Source organism: Neophocaena asiaeorientalis, unplaced genomic scaffold (assembly GCF_003031525.2).
Source record: "Neophocaena asiaeorientalis asiaeorientalis breed wild unplaced genomic scaffold, Neophocaena_asiaeorientalis_V1.1 scaffold409, whole genome shotgun sequence".
NCBI classification, from domain to species: domain Eukaryota; kingdom Metazoa; phylum Chordata; class Mammalia; order Artiodactyla; family Phocoenidae; genus Neophocaena; species Neophocaena asiaeorientalis.
In genome coordinates this window covers 530,805-552,607 of record NW_020175208.1, presented here as the reverse complement: position 1 = coordinate 552,607, position 21,803 = coordinate 530,805, and the positions used below count along the sequence as shown (strand labels likewise).

Below are 21,803 nucleotides of genomic sequence, written 5' to 3'. Positions count from 1 at the left end.
TTAAAAGATCCCTCATGCTGCAACTAAGACCCAGCACAGCCAAAATAAATAAATACATATTTTAAAACAACAACAACAACAAAAAAAGGGAAAAAAGCCACATCAACAAGAGCTTCCTTTATTGTTTATCTTCGCTGGTTGTATTAATGACTTTTACTAATTATAAAATGCATTAAAGTAATAGGAATTATTTCCTTTAAGGAACATACTTTCTAGGTTTAAATTGTCAGAGGAGAATGACTTGAGTGGCTTAATATCTGTTTTCTGTGTTGATGTTTCTTCAAATCAGTTTGCCATAAAAGGATCTGAGAATTGTGAGCAAAACCATGATTTCAATAAGCAATGCTATTTCTTCTGTGTGCTAGGAGATACAGAGTGTGGAAATAACTTCCTCCGCAGGTTCTGGCACATTGGAGACTGGCTGGAATCTACAGTAGGAAAGCTGTAGCGATTGCTCGGGTCTACCCTGAGGGCAGGTCTTGGATGGGGTATGATTAGGTCTCACACCTTGGTTCAATCCCAGACTTCCTGTTCGGTGATGATCGGTTAGAACTCTTAGGAATGAGTAAGGCCGCCAAGGAAATCCAATTTACAGCTCTAAATATGACTTCGATTTTACTGCTATTTCACGATCCCTTTCTTGCATAGCTGAAGTTCACCTCCTCCACAAAGCCTTCACCAAAAACCCAGCCCACATCGATCATGTGTGCTTTGAACGCCCATCTCAGCAGTTGCTGTTGGTTCTATGAATTCTGAAATTGGATTTTCATCTGAGTGGTATGGTTCCCCACATTGTATAGGCAAGTCTCACCAACTAGCTCTACTGGCAAAATCCATGGGCCAGACATTTTTCATTATTCTCAGCAGCAACTAGCAAGATGCAATATACTTGATATGTTTTCCAAATATGATGCTTAAATAACAGATGATGAAATGAAGGGACATTCATTTTTACAAAGAGGCAAAACAGATCATGGAATATATAGTCAGCTCTTCCAGGCTAGGATTTTGATCTTAAACCTGCTAAGTACATTATCCTGATTACATTTTAATGGCTACTTACCTATTTTTGCATCCAGAGAGCCCTCAAAGTCAGCTTTGGCCAAGATGACAACAGGGACTTCCTGCTGGGTGAGCATGTTCACAGCTGTCACGGGCGTGAGGCAATCTGAAAATGAGAGCAAACAACTGTGGACGCCAGTCTGCTGGGACTCTAACACCATCTGAATCTCAGAGGAGACAAGTGAGAAAAATAAGCCTTAGAATTTCTGTGTTTTTGTGCTAATTATTATAGAATTTGTTCTTTGAAGGTATTAACAGATAATTCACACTAGTGGAGAATCAAAAGATTAAACAAAAAAATGAAAATATTCATTCGCACTCCTAACCAAAGACATGAAAATGGCAGTTCTACTTTCCAGATGGTGGAGTAAAGATGTTCCCACCACCCACTTTTCCTTTTGAAAAGTACCTCAAGTATACAGAAGAATGAGAAGCACAACAATCTATCTATGGTGAAACTAAAAGATATCTGAAATTTTAAACTATAACACTTGAAGATGGAAGTGGATAGAAAAGGAGAAAATGACTGAACAGAGAGGAGATTTCCACACATACAAGGACAAAACAGTTCCTTCCCATGTACCATTTCTAAGGAGATACCAGAGGTTGTGGTCCAGCAAAAGGAAGGGGTAAATCAAGAAAGAGACAGACATGGGATCTAGGAAACAGAGGATCCAACAAAGAAAAGAGGGTAGGGACATTTGCAGAGCAGAGACAGAGAGAAGTCCCAGGATGACAGATATGCAGAAGCCTGGAGGATGACCAGGTCAGATTTAAGCAGGACAGAGAGCCCCAGGAAGCATCTTCAGGAAAAAAAGGGGATGGATAGATTATCTGACAGGCTGGAATATGTAGAAAACTTGAGAGGAGTTTTAAAGAGCTTCTGGGAGGATGTGGGAAGACAGTCAGAAATTCAAAGAACACAAAGCAAATTAAAAAAATGAGGACACCATGAACTTCAGGAAAAACAGAAAGTTATATAAAAAGGAAAATGTAATCATAGTATATTTGGCTCAGGTGACCAATATTTATGTGGTCATAATAAAACACTTAATTTGGAATTATCCAAACAGTGTGTCATCTTAAATGAAGCTTATTACAACTACTGCAGCAGTGAGATAAACCATACATACATGAATCTTCGCTGAATATATGTAGGACTGGAAGCATGAAGACCCCAATAAAGTCCCAAAGGAAGAAGGGATGAGAGGTGGTAAACAATTAGTGAGTTCATTTGTACTTTTGCAACATAAGCAATTAACTACAGTTATAATTTATGAACTATTACTATTTATACCCGCTATGTTTTAAGACTTTATATAGATTTATCTAAAATATGTTCTACAAACCCCAAAGTTAAAATAAGCCTAGGGGACTTCTCTGGTGGTCCAGTGGTTAAGACTTCGCCTTCCAACACAGGGGGTGTGGGTTCAATCCCTGGATGGGGAGCTAAGATCTCACATGCCTCACAGCCAAAAAACCAAAACATAAAACAGAAGCAATATTGTAACAAATTCAATAAAGACTTTAAAAATGGTCCACATCAGAAAAACCTTAAAAAAAAAAAAGCCTAGGAATTAGGATTTATTTTTCAGAGAGGTAAAGATAGGCTCTGTAAACATCTAAGCCAGCTCTGATCTTCCTTCACCTTGGGTGTCAGGAAGCACAGGACAGGGTTATGGTGGGGACAGAGTGAAAATGCAATGCAAATGGGTCTCCAGGGATGAGGTTCAACCAGCACCCTGGTACCATGACTGGAAGGCACCTGCTGCTGGAGCTGCTGAAGTGCTGACACCCTCAAAGTGGACAGCCAGATTTCTGATTCCATATGGTCCCTTCTCAAAGAACAGCTATACATTTGCAAATTCTGCAATTATGGTATGGTATGTTATTAGGAGGATGGACAGTGAGGCGTGGTGGAGTGAGAATAAAAGTCACTAGGTAATGTCTAGAACTGGTGAATGGAGAGACAGCAGTGTAGGCATATTATACAGACATGTGGCGGTCTATACCAGAGAAACGGCGGTGGAACAGACTGCCAGTTGACACCATATCTGTCTCTCCTTCTGATTCAGCAATAGAATGTTTAGTTGGACACATGACTGCGTAGCTAATGGCAGCACTGCTCAACTTCACTTGCACTGGGTATGGCCATGGGGTTAAGTGTAGAAGCAAACTTGCAGGTCAAGCTCTCAAAGGGAAGGAGCTGCCCTTCTTCCCCCACCACCTTCTTACTGCGACGCAGATGAAGTGTAGAACAATCTGGAACACACAGATAAGGGCAACGTCCTAGAGGGGCAGAGCAGGAAGGCAGAAAGAGCCTTGGCCCCAACCACCCCACAAAGCAGACTTGTTATACCCACTCTACATGTCACGTGGGCAAGAAATAAACTTCTGTCCTTTTAGTCACTGTTTTTCTAGGACTCTGTCACAGCCATCAAACTTATACCCTAAGTAACAAATTCCCCCCCAAATTAAAAGTGGTTGGGTAAGGAGGCTACTGTCATTGCTGTTGTTAGTACCCTCTGAAATTTCACATAATATACATATATCACCTAGATTTTTAAAAACACAAATTAATTTTTATAAAGAGAGATGGAAATTAAAGTAATTTTGAAGTATTATTATTTTTCACCTGATAAGAAAAACTTTTAGAAGGGTACCATCACTGTTTGTGAAGTTGCACTGAAATTCATATATCATTGAATACAGCACTCTAAACTGATATAGCCCTTTCAGAAACCAATTAAAGCAACTTGTAAACAGAACTAGAAAAGGGTTCATAAACTTTGACCAAAAAAATCACACTCTTGGGGATGTTTCCTAAGGAAGTAATTCTGTAGAGGCAAAGAGCTGTCTCCATAATAGCCCAAACATGAAAAAGGCCAAATGTTCAACATGATAGGGAAGATTTAGGATATTATGATACACTTGAGTTGACAGAATATTATGTATGGATTAAAAAAACAATTGGGAAGCCTGCCTAAAAACAAAGAAATATTTTCTGATATCACATTAAGTAAAAAACAAAAAATAAAGATAGAAGCAGTCTGATTTTTAAGATAAGTGTGTGTGGGAACACGAATTTAAAAGATTTATGACACATAAAAAAGAACAAAGTTGAACTCCTATCTTTGCTATATATAAAAATTATACTTAATTTAAAAATGAATTAAAGACCTAAAATATAAGATCTAAAACCATAAAACTCTTAGAAGAAACATAGGTATAAATCTTTGTGATCTTTGATTAGGCAATGGTTTCTTAGATATGACACCAAAATCAAAAACAAAAGAAAAAGTAGATAAATTGGACTTTAACAGAATTTAAAACTTCTGTGTTTCAAAGGACACCATCAAGGAAGTGAAAAGAAAACCCACAGAACTGGAGAACATTTTTGTAAATCATATATCTGATAAGAAACTTGTATCTAGCATAAAAAATTATTACAATTTAATAATAAAGACAACTAAATTAAAAAATGGGCAGATGTTTTTCTAAAGAAGATATGTAAATGGCCAATAAGCATGTGAAAAGATGCTCAATACCATTAGCCATCAGGTAAATGCAAATCAAAACCACAATGAGATAATGCTTCACACTCACCAGCATGGCCATAATAAAAAAGACAGACAATAACAAGTGTAGGCAAAGATGTGGAGAAACTGGAACCCCCATGTACTGCTGCTGGGAATGTAAAATAGAGCAGCTGTTTTAAAAAAGTCTGATTGTTCCTCAACCAGTTAAAAATAGAGTTACCATAAGACCCAACAACTCTACTCCTAGATATTGGGTTGGCCCAAATCTGAACGAATGTTCATAGCAGCTAGCTGGAAAGTGGAAAGAAAGAAAATGTCCATCAACTGATGAATGGATAAATAAAATCTGGTATATACAATGGAATATTCTGAAATAAAAAGGAATGAAGTACTGACTACAACATGGATGAACCCTGAAAACATTATACTATACGAAAGAAGCCAGTCACAAAAGAACAAATATCATATGAGTCCATTTATATGAAATGTCCAGAACAGGAAAGTTTATGTAGAAAGAAAGTAGATTAGTGGCTGCCTGGGGCTGGGGGAAATAGGAGGAATGGGGGTGACTGCTAGAGGGTATGGGATTTCTTTGGGAGATGATAAAAATGTCCTAAAATTGACAGGGGTGATGGTTGTAATACTCTGTAGATATACTAAAAACCATTGAATTGCACATTTTAAATGGGTGAATTTTATGATATGTGAATTATATCTCAATAAAGTCATTACAAGAAAAATATGAAAAAAAGTAGAGTACTTGCATTAAAGGGCTGAATTTTTCTCCATTTTCCCACATAAAAGGTCTATTGTGACAGTTTTTCAATTAGAAAAAAGTTCTTGGCCAGGCCTAGCATTCTCCACATTTCTCATTAGTCATGTGCCGGTGACATGAAGCAGGAAGCCAAGGAGAAATCCCAAGTAACTGAAGCAGTTCATACAGGGGTTAAGTCATAGCTAAATGCTTTAGAAGATACAAAGGATTACTAACTTAATAGTTAGTAATTACAAAGGAAACATTCCAGTCAAGAAGCTGCCCTCTGCTCTCAGGGCCCCCACTGCAAAAAAGGCAGGTCTTTCACGCCCCATGGAAAAACAGACCAAAGTCTCTGTATAACTCAGCAAAGCAGTGCTGCTTGCAACTAGGTCGCAGGGATGCTCTGTGGAAACAGGGTCCTCTGGTCAAGTAAGCGTGAGGAGAGCTGCATGACGTCCCCTCGTAGACAGTCACAGTGCACGTTAGCACAGCGAAGGCACTAAAAAGTCCAGAAGCAAAGAAACCTATTTATTTTTGCTTTATTCCAGGTTACCTGAGCATGGAAGCTTTCCTCCACACAGTATCTATTAACATGTGCTGAAAGGATGCTAGTAGGAGCAGTTTGATTGAGAATAAACTATTAGCCACAGGATTCTGTTCCTTACCCTTTGTCCCACCCCCATGCTGAATCAATGGCAAGACAATAGGGAGCAATAAATTATTCAGTGCTCTGAGGCTTCTCTCTAATGTGTCAATAACAACAGGGTTTCTACATCACCCAGTAGGGAGACCTCATTTACCCTTTTGGCAAAAAATACATTGTGTAGACCACTGGTGACTCACAGCTGAAATGTGTGGTTCCAAAGCCCCAGGGTTTGCATATTTTAATATTAGGAATATAAGAAAAGACTCCAGGAAATGTCAGAACTGCTTCTAGAACTCTGATGATATTTCCCTATTGATGCTTTTTATGGTTTCTAGTTCCTATCAAGTCACAGCTTACATAACATGACTTAAATCAGAGGCGGTCAGCTGAGAAAAGGAGGCAATGCCAATGATTATGGAAATACACTCAATTTCAAGAACTGTATAGAGAAGGACCTTAATTTTTGCTCTCTTAAAGGAATCTGTGCCAATTATAGTATGCTGAGCAAAAACCGTACATTTAGTCAGTAACATCAGCAACCCAGTCGGCCAGGCCAGAAATCAGGGAGTTGTCCCAGGAGCCTTCCAAATACTTCTCAGAGCTGTTCTCGCCCCTCCATTCTGATGGCCACTGTTCTAGGGTCTTCACCATCTCTCACCCTAACTAATGGGGTAAGCCAGCTCTCCTGCCTCTACTCTGCGACTCAAGCATCACTCTGTCCACATGTATCACCCTCCTCCTCAGACCCCTCAGGGCTCCTTCTGTTCCCACCAAGTGCTCCACCCCACCTTGCCCGATAGCCTCATCACCTGCGCTGCAGAGAAAACTCAACTTACAAAGGTGAAATGACCATCCTTAAGTCATAGGATGGATCTGGGGTCAGAACCTTGATCATCTTGTGCCAACTCAGGAGACAATATGCAGAAATCAACTTAGCAACTGCAGGAACTCATGTTTGAGAATTTAAACTTGTGCAAGTGATATATTCAGTCACAACTGTGGGCTGCCATGACTTGCAGCAGTTACTGCTCTAACATTAGCTATCCTCAAAACTGGACATTTGAGGGAAAACCAAGCTGCGTGCCTGATTTGAGCCACATGGCAATGGTAAATGACACTAGTGATAAGATGTTCAGGTTTAAAATGTGACCTCAAAGGCCAAAGGAGGCATAAATCCATATTCATATGGTAATTTTAATTCATTGGGAAAACTGCATTACACTCTAGCACTGTACTGGCCGTAAATAACTGATTCTACATGTCAACATCCAGAGACTTGACATGCAAATTAATCTAGAGACTTTGAATAAATTGACATCTGCAAAAAGAATATTTCCATTCTGAAAATTAGAATCAGAAAATTTAGAGCCAAGTGTAGTGTTCCATTTGTAATTATTTCAGAGATTACTAAAAAGAGGGGAGAACAAAGTGAACGAGCCATTCAGCACCAAAAGGAAATAACCAGGCCAAGTCAGATCTGCTGATATCCAAATGATCATGAAAACACTGCTCTCTGCATATGCTAAAATTATTTCTTAATTTCTTACATATGAAAATGTTTTGGATTTATGTAGTGTCTTTCATGTCAGGAACTCCATCTTTTGTAACTTATTGGCTAGTTAATCCTCTATTGCTATTACTTCATTTTAATTTGTGTCCCCAAATTAACCATGGGAAAAAAATCTAAGGCCAGATGTTTATATTTTTCAGTTTTTCAATTTTAGATATTATTCAACCAACATAGCCCTCAAGGAATCTCAAAATGCTCATGAAAGTAAAAACAACAAGTTTTCCCTTTAAACTAAACAGTCGAAAACAATCCAATCTTTCCTTTGAATACGTGGAAAATAAAACTGAGAGAGATAGCTACTGGACTTTATAAGCACACACTGAAATCTTAAGAGTCTTTTCTCCATTTCAATATACAACAACAAAAGAGATGAAACCAAGTGGTATCTGTCCTGTGCCAGTGAATTACATATGCATCTGGGTCTCCTCTGCTATGACCCCGCCTCCGCCCCCCAAAGACAGGACTGTGAACGGCCATCTATGCATCCCCAAGTGCTCAGTATGTAGCAGGCTCTCAGTAAGTATTAACTGATCTGAATATTGATGCTGTTAAGTAAACAATTAGAAGTCCTAAGCAGAGATAAGCTGGGATGACATTGTTTCTCTTTCCAATGTGATCAGGAAATCTTTCATTCTATTTTAAGAATAGCAATTAAAAAAAAAAACTTTATGCCACCATTCAAAAAATTTTATTAATCAAATAACTTAAATAGACCTCCAATAATTCAGATGTTGTGCTTTTGGGTTGAAGTTTATAGTCTATGAAAAGTGAAGGAGGCTGAGATTTTTACAGAAACTTTACATTTCTCTGGAGACCTACTTCTAAATGACAGGTGATTTCTTTTCGCCTGCCCAGGATCATATCCCCTTCCTCTGGGAAGAGCCTCTGAGTTTCAGAAAGCTACCCCTTCCTCACTGATGACAGTCTTGTTGGTCTATCAAGGAAGGTGCCTGGCCTTCCCTTGGCCAACAAAAAGGCCAGGTCCTCAGTTATACCAAGTGAACACCCTTCTCTGCAACAGGAATCTCAAACCAAGTGCCCCAAGCACTGAGGGCGAGGTGAGAGCAGATTCACTCAGTCAGTGGTACGCAAGAGACTATTAGCTCCTACTGCCCAAACCCCCATGGCTGTCTGGTCCAAGTCCTCTTCCAGACTGGTTCTTCCCCACAGCTTTCTAGTATGTTCCCCTCCTCCCCTGGGTTAGCCAGAGATGGATTCTGTTGCTTGCAACCCTGGAATACTGACTAATGCATAGGCACTTCCCAATCCTCACTGACCAACACCTGCTATGCCAATTCTAGGTCAGCTTGATCCACTCATTTAAGACCTGTATTGAGCAGGACTCGGCTTGTCTGCTCAGATCACTGTGTGAATTCTTAAAGATACTAAAATTAAGTTATTGAAATGTTTCCTTTAATTGTCATTGGCTTCCTTCCTGTCCCTGTCAGTATAGTTTTATTTGATGATAAAATTATAAGTTAAGTACCAGATTCTATTCCTATCAGAAAAGAGCTTTAAATCTAGATTATATTTAAAGGGAAAGAGTTGAGCTTTCAAACAAAAACTTAAGAAGCGGACAAACTAGTAACTCAAAGTAACTTAACATTTTCAAAGTTCTTTTTGATCCTCATGTTTTAAAATCAAAACATGAAAAGTTAGGCCAAGGAGAATAACAGATCACACAAGATGACATATGTGAAAGGACCGAGAACTCTGTGAAACATAAGGCATAATGCCCCCGTCTTAACCTTAACTTGCCAACTCACCTTTGCCAGGGATGAGAGCCTTCCGAAAGGCTTCCTTCAGAGAGCTGTGCCCATGTAAGAGTCTGTGGCTGGGAGAGATGGCCACGTGGGCAGTGCCGTAAACGGCCTCGGGGGTGGCCGTGTAGGCGCTCAGCTTTTCTCCTGTGACTTGCCCATCAACCTGGCAGGGGGGGAAGCAGAGTCATTTCCTCAGTCCTCCCTCTGGGCTGCTGTGCTCCCCAGCCATATCCCTTCCTCCCACCCCTCCCCAATCCCAGATATGGTGACAGCTTCTGACCATAGCCACAGGGATGTGGGGACCTGAGGTGGTCCCTGGCAGGGGCAGAAAGGGCAAGAGAGAAGAGGGTCACAGCTCCTCTTTCAGGAGGCCTCCCCAGTGCCCACAACCAGGCGTACTTGGGGGCTCCAAATCAAAGGGGGTCAAAGCATGCTCAGAAGGATGCCTTCCCCGGTTCTTGGCTCCTTTGTTCACAAATCAATAATAACCGTCAATGTTATTCGTCCTGAGAAAGGAGCTATACTTTCCTCCAGGATTTAAGTTACAAATAAAGGCATCAACATTTCTAACCAGAAAAAGACACTGAGGCTAATTCCATTTTGAACAGGAAAGAAAGGACACCCTGAGCTGAGCTCAAGAATGAGTGCTCCTAGGGCTGGTTAAATGCCTTTCAAGGAAGAGTCAAACATTAGGCACCAACTGAATGCCAACTATGTGACAGACACAGAGGACACAGAGAGGCCAGATCCCCCTTTGTTCACACATTCAAATATGCTCACAAAGTGCCAATGATGTGCGAAGCGCTTGGGGCCCAGAACTAAAAGTCCACACTATGGACTGAGTGCCAATTAGATGTCACCTATGGAGCCAGGCGTGGGGCCTCAGAGGCACAGCCACATGGCCCTGTACCTGCAGGACTGAGAGTGTTCTCTCCGGAGATGTCTCATTTTCAGGTAGGTCCAGGAATGGAGGTGGAAACACTTTCACGATAAAATATTGGGCAAGGGAGAGAATACAGAAGACATTCCACATACAGTAGCCAGGTGGCTCAGAGACCCGCATCCCTCACCCTGGTGAAGAAGCAAAGGCCTACAATGTGATCACATCTTGAAATGAAAATTCTGGATGTAATGAGTTAAATAAAATATTATTAAAATTAATTTCACCTGTTTCTTTGCACTTTAAAAAATGTGGCTACTAGAAAATTTGAAATTACATATGTGACTCTCAGTATCTTTCTACTGGATAGCACTGTTGCAGTCTCAAGTTGCTGGTCTCTTCAAAGAGTTCTAAAAATGCAGAAGGGGGTTTCTGAGCATTAATTGCTGGAGATGCTCTTGCTCGATCACCTTTAATGTGAAGTCCAAATGGCAGCCCACACAGTCCCCGATCCAGTGGGCCTGCATGCCTTTTATTCCGTACCATTCCGGAAGGTCTGCCAGCGCGTCCTGCATGGGCTGTAGGAATGAAAGGAGAACGGAGAGGTAGAAGCACACAGCTTACTTAAGACAAAACAAGTGATCTGGGGATCGCTAAGGTGGGAGAACTGGGGACACTGAAGGAGGTTCAGGATTTAGCCCTTTTCTTCTTCACTTGTCAATCAGAGAGGCCCAGCAAAGGTCATACAGATGCACTCATCATGACTCAATTTAGTGAGATGGGTTTCACTCACTTCTCTATTTTGAGTGGGCCAAGGTTTCAGAGAGAGAAGAAAATTAACAAGGAGAGACCATGATTAACATCTTTGATGGATGTGGTTAGTGCATTCTCCTCCACAGTCTGGGACCGAAACAAAAGAAGTTCAAGTTTATGAATTTTTAAACCCTAAGATAAGTCATTCACAGGTATGGCTATTCTACAACTCAACTGTATCATATATAGAACATTTTAAGTTTATTTAAAAAATAAAAATTAGCATAAGGGAAACCATCACATTGATTTGTGTAACATTTACTATTAAAAGCACACATTTATTTTCATCGTTTAATTTTAATCCTAAAATCCTACAAAAGGGAGGCTTTTCAATAAACTATTCTCTATGGTCTCAAGCTCATGCCATCCCTTTATTTGAAGATGAGATACATTCTTTCAACAAATAAGTTTAAAAGTAAATCATATATTTATAATAAGAGTCCAATTTTAAATTCCTAATTGTATTATGACAAATACAGGCAACATAACAATGCTTTATTCGTGTAGTGTTTTGTAATTCATAAAGTGCTTTTACACACATCTCTTCTCACACACTCTGGGTAAGGTAGCTCACTTTCAGAGTAATGAACCCACACTGAAAAAGCGTATAGCTTTCTCATGCAAGCCTGCAGGAAAGGACAAGCCAGGACAAAAACCCAGACCTTACTAACTGCATTCTTTTGCCTACAGGTCAGAGACTTACTCTATCGTGTGATAAAACAACACAGAGCATTTTCTACACTTGTCATCTATCTATCCATCCATTCTCATTTATTCGGGAGAGCCTGCAAGTTTCAAGATCCAGAAATTTCTTCTGAGGCAGAAATTGTGGATTATGGACACCATCAAGTTGACCAGCAATGTGTTCATTCATTTGTTTATTCCCAGGAATGTATTAACACTAAACACAAGGACATCATCTAGGCATTGGAGACTTGGGCATACACAAAGCAGGATGTGCCAGAGTCCCTAAAATGAAGTTTAAATAATACACACATGGAGCCTGCAGCTATTCGTTGGGTAACTGATCAAACCTGCAATGCCAAATGCTATTAGCATCAGAGAAGATGGGACACGGGTCGTGGAAATGAATCAAGGGAAAAGAAAAATAGTGGGAGGGTAGGGAAGAAAAGTAACAGAGTGAAAAGTAGGGAGAGATATAAAAAATTTGGGGGGTGAACCACAGAGGAGAAGGAAAGTCACAGGAAGTGGGTGGGTGAGGAAAGAAAAGCTCCAAAAAGAAAAGAAAGGAAGGGAAAAGAAGCAACTAAAGAGTGCCTGCCCAGCCCACAGTAGGGTGCAGTGACCAGTCAATAACAGGGTGAGCCTTCCTGCCATGGGGCTGTCAATCTTGAGAGAAAAGCAAAGGAAAGAGGGAACGGAGTTACACTAATATTAAAATAGAAACCAGACATGTGTGCAAAATTGGAAAAGGAGAGCACTGGAAAGCCTCAGTGAAGAGCTCAAGCTGTCCTTTTAACGCAACGTCACACTAAGGCTCAGTAAAGGCAGGTCCCCTTCCTTTTTGCTACCAATAGGAACCTAGCTGTGTGACACTTGGCATAATCCTCATGCAGAGACCCAACTACCCAGCTCATGTTTATAGGTCATCTGCAACAAAATGATTCTAGGGTTCTCCCATTTCCGGACCATTAATCACGAAAGATAAAAACGTTTTTTATGAGGAAATGTCATTAATTAGAAACTGTGGGTATTTTATAGTCTACCTGGTCATTTGGAAAGGAGATCTACAAAAACCAAATAGCTGATGACAAAGATTCAGAAATATTTTAGGTAAGTTTTGAAACTTCATAATTCAGCATGACCTATGCTTAAGCCAATTCATGATGTTGATGAAACCGTACTGCCCAATCTCCCAGGGGAGGATCAAGGAAAACCAGAGTTGCTAGTTTTAAGTACAATAAGCAGATCAACATGTGTCAATGCCATACATATATTCCAACATCTGTGCCTGTGAGATGGCTTTCCATAGGATATACAAAATGCTTTATGGGTCAAGTAAAGTTGCCCAAAAGGACCATTATGTTTCAGTATTTGCCTGAGCGAAAACTGACTTTTGAGAAGGTGGTAAAAGTCCTGCTTCAGGTTCCTGACTGTTCATTACTTCAATTAAAGTGGCTTTCTTAAAAAAAAAAAAAGTGGCTTTCTTTTGGTACAAACTATTATGTATAAAATAAATAAGCTACAAGGATATATTGTACTGCCCAAGGAATACAGCCAGTATCTTATAATAACTATGAATGGAGTATAATCTATAAACATTTTCAATCACTACATTATATACCTGAAACTAACATAATATTGTAAATCAACTATACCTCAAAAAAAAAAAAGTCAGAGCAACGAGATTGGTTCAAGATGGTGGAGTAGAAGGACGTGCTCTCACTCCCTCCTGCAAGAACACCAGAATTACAACAAACTGCTGAAAAATCATCGATGGGAAGACACTGGAACTCACCAAAAATGATACCCCACATCCAAACACAAAGGAGAAGCCACAGTGAGATGGTAGGAGGGGCGCAATCACACTAAAATCAAATCCCATAACCGCTGGTGGGTGACTCACAGACTGGAGGACACTTACACCACAGACGTCCACCCACTGGAGGGAAGGTTCTGAGCCCCACGTCAGGCTGCCCAACCTGGGGGTCTGGTAACAGAAGGAGAATTCCTAGAGAATCAGACTTTGAATGCTAGTGGGATTCGATTGCAGGACTTTGACAGGACTGAGGGAAAAAGAGACTCCACTCTTGGAGGGAACACACAAAGTACTGTGCTCATTGGGACCAAGCGGAAGGAGCAGTGACCCCATAAGAGACTGAAACAGACCTACCTGCTAGTGTTGGAGGGTCTCACAGGCAGGGGATGACTGTGGCTCACCGTGGAGACACTGGCAGCAGAAGTTCTGGGAAGTACTCGTTGGCATGAGCCCTCCCAGGGTCTGCCATTAGCCCCACCAAAGAGACCGGGTAGGCTTCAGTGTTGGGTCGCCTCAGGCTAAACAACCAACAGGGAGGGAACCCAGCCCCATCCATCAGCAGACAAGTGAATTTAAGTTTTACGGAGCTCAGCCCACCAAAGCAACAGCCAGCTCTACCCACCACCAGTCCCTCCCATCAGGAAACTTGCACAAGCCTCTTAGATAGCCTCATCCACCAGAGGGTAGACAGCAGAAGCAAGAAGAACTAAAATCCTGCAGCCTGTGGAACAAAAACCACATTCACAGAAAGATAGACAAGATGAAAAGGCAGAGGGTTATGTACCAGATGAAGGAACAAGATAAAACCCCAGAAAAACAACTAAATGAAGTGGAGATAGGAAACCTTCCAGAAAAAGAATTCACAATAATGATAGTGAACATGATCCAGGACCTCGCAAAAAAAATGGAGGCAAAGATTGAGAAGACGCAAGAAAAGTTTAACAAAGATCTGGAAGAATTAAAGAACAAACAAATAGAGATGAACAACACAATAACTGAAATGAAAAATACACTAGAAGGAATTGATAGCAGAATAACTGAGGCAGAAGAACGGATAAGGGACATGGAACACAGAATGGTGGAATTCACTGCTGTGGAACAGAATAAAGAAAAAAGGATAAAAAGAAATAAAGACAGCCTAAGAGACCTCTGGGACAACATTTAACATAACAACATTCACATTATGGAGGTCCCAAAAGGAGAATAGAGAGAGAAAGGACCAGAGAAAATATTTGAAGAGATTATAGTCGAAACCTTCCCTAACATGGGAAAGGAAATAGCCATCTAAGTCCAGGAAGTGCAGAGAGTCCCATACAGGATAAACCCAAGGAGAAACACGCCGAGACACATAGTAATCAAACTGGCAAAAATTAAAGACAAATTTTAGAGAAGAGCTAACACCCATCCTTCTCAAACTCTTCCAAAAAATTGCAGAGGGAGGAACACTCCCAAACTCATTCTATGAGGGCACCATCACCCAGATACCAAAACCAGACAAAGATACTACAAAGAAAGAAAATTACAGACCAATGTCACTGATGAATATAGATGCAAAAATCCTCAGCAAAATACTAGCAAACAGAATCCAACAACACATTAAAAGGATCATACACCATGATCAAGTGGGATTTATCCCAGGGATGCAAGGATTCTTCAATATACACAAATCAATCAATGTGATACACCAAATTAAGAAATTGAAGAATAAAAACCATATGATTGGGCATCCCTGGTGGCGCAGTGTCCTACCTCAACATAATAAAGGCCATATACGACAAGCCCACAGTAAACATCATTCTCAATGGTGAAAAACTGAAAGCATTTCCTCTAAGATCAGGAACAAGACAAGGACGTCCACTCTTGCCACTATAATTGTTTCTGCAAAGAAGACATACAGATGGCCAGGAAGCACATGAAAAGCTGCTCAACATCACTAATTATTAGAGAAGTGCAAATCCAAACTACAATGAGGTATCACCTCACACCAGTTAGAATGGGCCTCATCAGAAAATCTACAAAGAACAAATGCTGGAGAGGGTGTGGAGAAAAGGGAACCCTCTTGCACTGTTGGTGGGAATGTAAATTGGTACAGCCACTATGGAGAACAGTATGGAGGTTCCTTAAAAAACTAAAAATAGAATTGCCTTATGACCCAGTAATCCCACTACTGGGCATATACCCAGAGAAAACCATAATTCAAATTTGAAGACACATGCACCCCAAAGTTCACCGCAGCACTATTTACGGATGAATCAGTTTGCAGGGCAGAAACTGAGACACAGATGTAGAGAACAAACGTATGGACAAGGGGGGAAAGCAGCGGTGGTGGGTGGTGGTGGTGGTGTGATGAATTGAGAGATTGGGATTGACATGTATACACTAATATGTATAAAATGGATAACTAATAGGAACCTGCTGTATAAGAAAATAAATAAAATAAAATTCAATAAAAAATTAAAGCAACAATCACACAGTGTATAAGTAGTTCCTTTTGTATAAAGAATAAAAATGTCAATAAAATTTATTGTAAAGTTAAAAAAAAAAAAGTGGCCTTCTTTCAGTTTCTCAAAAATACCAAGCCTGCCTCATGGTCTTGGCACATGCTATGTTCTTGCCTTGAAACACCATTTCCTCACCCTCTATACAGTGGCTGCTGAGTCTCCCCATCTAAAGAGGTGCCCCTATCATTCTCCTTGCTCTTCCCACATCCCTAATGGTCCATCTCTTCTCTAGTCTGTTTGACTGCTTGTTGACGGTCTGGCTCCTTCTCTGCATTATAAGCTCCCTGAGAGTTCTGTTCACCAGTGTAAACTCAGCACCTATAGTTTCTGATATATAATAGGTATTTTGAATAAGTGAAAAAAAAAAAGAGAAATGGGCCTCCTGCCAAGGTAATGTAGAAACCAACCCTTTCCCCTTCTCTTTTCCCTGATAATGACGAGGAGGCCTACCTCTAATAACCTGGGTCAGCCAAGGCTCTGGTTTCAATAGACCTGTCCCAGGGGACACACTGCTGACCATGGACAGGTGGCCTTGTCCTCCTGCGGCACAGCCAACAGGAACCTGGCTCTTCAGTGGGCCCCTTGGTGGCCTTTCAGTTTCATTGGTGTCCCTCTCTTTCCCTCCCTCAGGGACCTCAAGAGGACTCAATTCCATGATTTTAAGCCTGCAAACTCTGTGCTTTAAGAGAAAGTTACAAAAGTCCAAAAAAAAAAATTGATACAGATTTATTTATTTATTTGATACAGGTTTATTTCTAAATGTGACTTTTGGGGTGTTTAAAAATCACTCATAAGGACTTCCTTGGTGCTTCAGCAGTTAAGACTCTGTGCCCCCAATGCAGGGGGCCTGGGTTCGATCCCTGGTCAGGGAACCAGATCCAGCATGCTGCAACTAAAAGATCTCACACGCTGCAATGAAGATCCCAGGTGCTGCAACCAAGACCTGGTGCAGCCAAATAAATAAATATTTTAAAAAATATCACTCATAGGGGTGGCCGTAAGGCAGCATAAGATCATGATTCACTGAAGAAAAGCTGAATTATATTCCATATGTAGTTTATATATATTTAGTTGGATACGAATTCCTTGGAAACTAACTATATACGTAAAGGTACCTATAAACACACTCAGCTAAGGAGAATATTTACTTGATTGAAAGAGCTTATTCCCAAAATCTTTCAGATAAACCATAGTTTCTCCATATTTTCCCTTCCTGGCCGACATAAATGGAACATGAAATTGCAGAGCTACACATACATGTAACATTTTAAGAATGTTACAAAACAAATATTAGAAACATAGAGTTTCTGTTACTGACAGCACAGACTTGAAAAGTCGAACAACTAATTTTAGCATAACCCAGAGGTTAATGGGATTTCTGGGATTCGATCTTTGATATACTATCCTAAAGATGCATGAGAGATAAAAATGAGTCAGTTGGTAAGAACTGCAATGTAAACTTCATCTAAAATAAGGCTTTCCTAGAAATTCTTTCAAAAGAAACCAGCTGCTATGGACATTAGAAGATGGCATGTGGTATCTCAATTATGAATGAATCATGTACCAAAGTTTCCATGCTCCTATCCACTTCAATTATAATATGGCCACTGAGCTCCCTTGTAGAAGACATTGTGTTTCGTGTAATAAAAGGTGCCAGGAAATCCAGAGAACACAGGGACATGTTGAACTGCCCCATGAGTGTTCAATCAGCAAAACCCAGGAAACTATGGGCCAAACAGCCCAGGTCCTTCAACTGATAAATTGTAAGAAAAAGAAAGGGATAAGGATGGAAACCTGTAGATTAAAGTACTTGAAAGACATCAAATTTAAAAAGTGAAGGTAGGAATAAACTATACTCTCTAGGGAGGCACATTTAGGTGCTAAAACTATAGAGAGATGTGAGGACGTGACTACTATCTAAAAGTGAGGATAGTAGCTACTTTGGGGCCAGGGAGGCACTTATGTTGAGATGAGGCATGTAGAGGGCTTCTGGAGTGCTCTGGCAAGATCCACTATCTTGACCTACAAGGGCGGCTGCTTTAAAATAATTCAAAAGCTATATATTTGTTATATGGCTATCTGCATTTCATTTTATAATAAAAATGTAAAAACAAAACCTTACTAAGTTTGGTATTACATAGGTCACAACTCTTATCCCACACTGTTCCCAGAGTATGGCATAGAGAAATGTTGGCCTGTGATCTCTATGATTCAAGTGCAAACTATCTTGTTTTTCTTTAAACCCCACAAGGGGCCTGACCTAGAGCCTAGGACTGTGTCTTGAACTGGGCAAATGCTCATCAAATTCCCATTTAATTCCCTCCACTCAAGGGAGAGTCTCAGAGAGCAAGCAGTACTACAAAACCAGATCCCCAGGCATCTAGGGAGGGGAGTAGTAACCTTTGTAGAATACTTCCTGTGTAGCAGGCACTTTTATGTATGTTGCCTCATTTAATCTTCACAACAGGACAAGTCAAGAAGTATTATCTCCACCTCACAGATGAGAAAACAAGTCTCAGAAATTTCCTCTAAGTCACTCCAAAAGTATGGGGTGGAACAGGGAAAAAGCACTGGCAGCAAGGTGTAGCTGACTCCTAAGTTCATATGCATTCCTATACTCTACTATGCAATGACTACTCTCCAGCAGAGGTCCTTAAATCCTGCTTTCCCACATCCATATTTCAGATAGTTTTGGCTTATCATTCTCTAAGTTAAAAGAGACACTTATTAGAGATCTGCCTGCTTCTATTATCCTATTTATATATTTTTTTTTTTCCTGGAAAGAAGACTCTGGTTATAGAGTCATAGGGCTTGGGTTGTGATCAAAATTCCCTTTCTTCAGATAAGGACACAAAGGCTCCCAGAGGCTTAGCAAGATGCCCAACATCACTTAGCTAATTGGAGTGAAGCTAAAAACTCATTCCTCAGGCCTCATTTAACTACAATGCATCTTCTTCAGAACCTTTCTCCCCAGTTGCATAGTGAACTTCTATTGTTTAAGCTGCCCAGCACCTGAAGTCTCTTCTTTCTTGGGGGCAGGGGTAGGGAGGGGAATTGCAAGATGGAGTGAGTGGCAGGGCCCCACCACCAACTATGGAAGCTAGAAAGAGGGTGCTTTTCCCATCCCAATCTCCTCCTCTGTGGAAGCTAAACAAATAGTGTAACCAATCATAGGCTCAGTACAATCGGAACATTGAGGGGGGACCTAGATGCACAGGGTCAACTGGTTTAAATGCCACACCAGAACTGAGAGGCTGGAGATGCTGGTACCAATGGCAGCAATGACTTAACCAGACCATTCCTAGGACAAGATTTCAGCTGTGCCCTTGTTCTCCCTGATTGCTGCCTAGGCCTGGGTCTCCTGCCTTCCCATCCAACTGTGAGGAACCTGATCCTCTCCTGACCAATTCCTTTTTGGCTTAAGTTAACGAGAGTAACTTTAGGTTGTTTCAACCAAGTTTCCTAACTAATAATGGATTTAAAAAGTTTCAACATCCTGGGCTTCCCTGGTGGCGCAGTGGTTGGGAGTCTGCCTGCCGATGCAGGGGACGTGGGTTCGTGCCCCAGTCTGGGAGGATCCCACATGCCGCGGAGCGGCTAGGCCCGTGAGCCACGGCCGCTGAGCCTGCGCGTCCGGAGCCTGTGCTCTGCAACGGGAGAGGCCACAACAGCGAGAGGCCGCGTACCACAAAAAAAAAAAAAAAAAAAAAATTCAACATCCTGATGTGTATCTATATTAGCTGAAACTATACTGTCTGATATCATTGTAGCAAAAGTGTAAAATCTTGAATATATTAATTAATATTAGAAAAATAAAACATAATGCTAATAAACTATTACTCAATCTTCTGATACAATTATATATTGTAGAAAGCTTTTCAATTTATGCAGCGATTTAAGGGGTCTTAAATGCCAACAAGCACGTAACTAGGGCATTATGAACTCAGAATGACCCTCGGCTTTTCCTCTCCAAGGATTAGTGAGATTCCATTTAACTTCCAAGCAAACCTATGAGTGGTATCACGGGATCTGATGTCTTTCCATCAGATAAAACCCACGTTATATGATCTGAAGGTTAGCCCCAACTCCCACTCCATCCTTTCCTGCCACAGAAAATTCGGAGCTGATGGGGTCCATTTCTGACACACTTTACGCCCCTCCCCTTCCCCTGCATTACTAAGCCACAGTTTACAAACCCTCTCATTGTGTTTTTCTTCTAGATTGAACTGTCAAAGCTGGAATACTTCCTATGGAGGTGCTTTGCTTAAAATATTCAGATCTCGATGAGGACAAAAGATTCAAATAGAATGAAATGTAAATGTTTTGATATGCTAATTGTGGCAGGGAAATAAGTCCACCTGCTTAAAACCTTACCAAATCTATGAATATTTTTTAAAAATCAAAAGAAATGAAAAAGAAAAAATGAAACCAAACTCTTGAGAATAACCCAGCAAGCCCTTTTTAGTCCCCACTATAAAATAAACTCATTATTCACGACTGAATTTTGAAGAACAGGGCTCCAGAAAGCACCTGCCCAACAGCTTCCAACAAGCCCCGCTAAGCCCAGGGCCAGCCCCACCAAGTCTCCACCAGAACAAGAAGAGCCTGGTGAGCATTTACAGTGCTACAGTTGTTCAATGCAAAGAACTGTTTTCATTTGTTTGTTTGTTTGTTTGGGGTTTTTGTTGAGATTATATACTTTTTGTGGTGTTTTGCAATTACAGTGACAGTAGATGGTATTCATCTCAAGTCCTTACGTTTGCCAGTTGGCAGTGCCTCCCTTACCCACTCTGGCCAACCTCAATTTATAGAAATCTTACTGGCTCATAGAATCCAAAAACTTGGGGAAGTACCAGGTTTTGAGACTCTTTATTAAAGTGCTATGAAATCTCTTTTCAAATAAAATCTGAGGGAACCCAATATCTAAGAGTTGAAAGCTGAACTATTCTAGGAGATGCCCTGCTCTCTCCTCTAACCCCTCTACATCAACTCCCAAGGCTTGGGCACAACTTGGAAACCATTAATTATTCAACTCCTTTCACTTAATTAATGAAAAAATGGCTCACTCGACCAAGTCAACAGCAGACCCCAAATAATGAATTCACCAGATCTGATTTTTCTGGGGCCATCATGCTCAGTTTTCAGGCATCCTTCTGTAAATTAAAAAAAGACACAACTTCTTCCATATGCAAAACCTAGAAATGAACAACGTGAATGGGCTCCTCATTCAACTTTTACAAATAATTATTGTATTTAATACTCAACTGAAGTCAAATTGTAAAGTTTCCCTGTAGTTATTATTTAGCATATATAGAAGTACTATGGTTAGGATTGGGGGGACCTATTATAATCATTTCACTAGGATAAGTCTGAAAAGACGGCCACTGTTGGTCCATAGGTACAGCACGTGAATGAAGATGCCTTCAGAAGTGAAACAACACTGTACAGGAATGAGTCTCAGTGTGAGCCTGTGTTTAAGAGCATGTACCACCAGGAGATGGGCTGAAGCAAACATCCAACTGAAAAGGCTTTAGTAATACAAAATAGAATCAGGAATAAGAAAGAGGAAGATGAAAACTACAAAGCTGGGGATAAAAAGAGGATTAGATATAACATGGCTAATCTGACTGTTTCTTCAAAGAAGCAGAAATAATGCCAGGAATAAATCCATACTTCCCAAGAGAAGACAGGATGTGAGCTAAAGCATGAAGAACAAGGTGCAACAGGACCGTAAATAAGAATTCTAGAAGACGTGGTTTTAAAAACATGACA

General features: G+C 40.6%; 1 protein-coding gene across 4 annotated transcripts in view; it reads right to left on the bottom strand.

Moving 5' to 3' along the window:
* LARS2 (leucyl-tRNA synthetase 2, mitochondrial) overlaps nucleotides 1-21,803 on the bottom strand; it is a 272,119-nt gene that overhangs the window by 58,897 nt on the left and 191,419 nt on the right. For all 4 annotated transcript variants that reach the window (XM_024765316.1, XM_024765317.1, XM_024765314.1 and 1 more), the window contains 3 exons: nucleotides 10,688-10,795; nucleotides 9,341-9,500; nucleotides 1,064-1,168 (listed from right to left, as the gene is read on the bottom strand). In XM_024765316.1, the coding sequence (XP_024621084.1) occupies nucleotides 1,064-1,168; nucleotides 9,341-9,500; nucleotides 10,688-10,795 (373 nt within the window). The remainder of the gene's footprint in view (nucleotides 1-1,063; nucleotides 1,169-9,340; nucleotides 9,501-10,687; nucleotides 10,796-21,803) is intronic.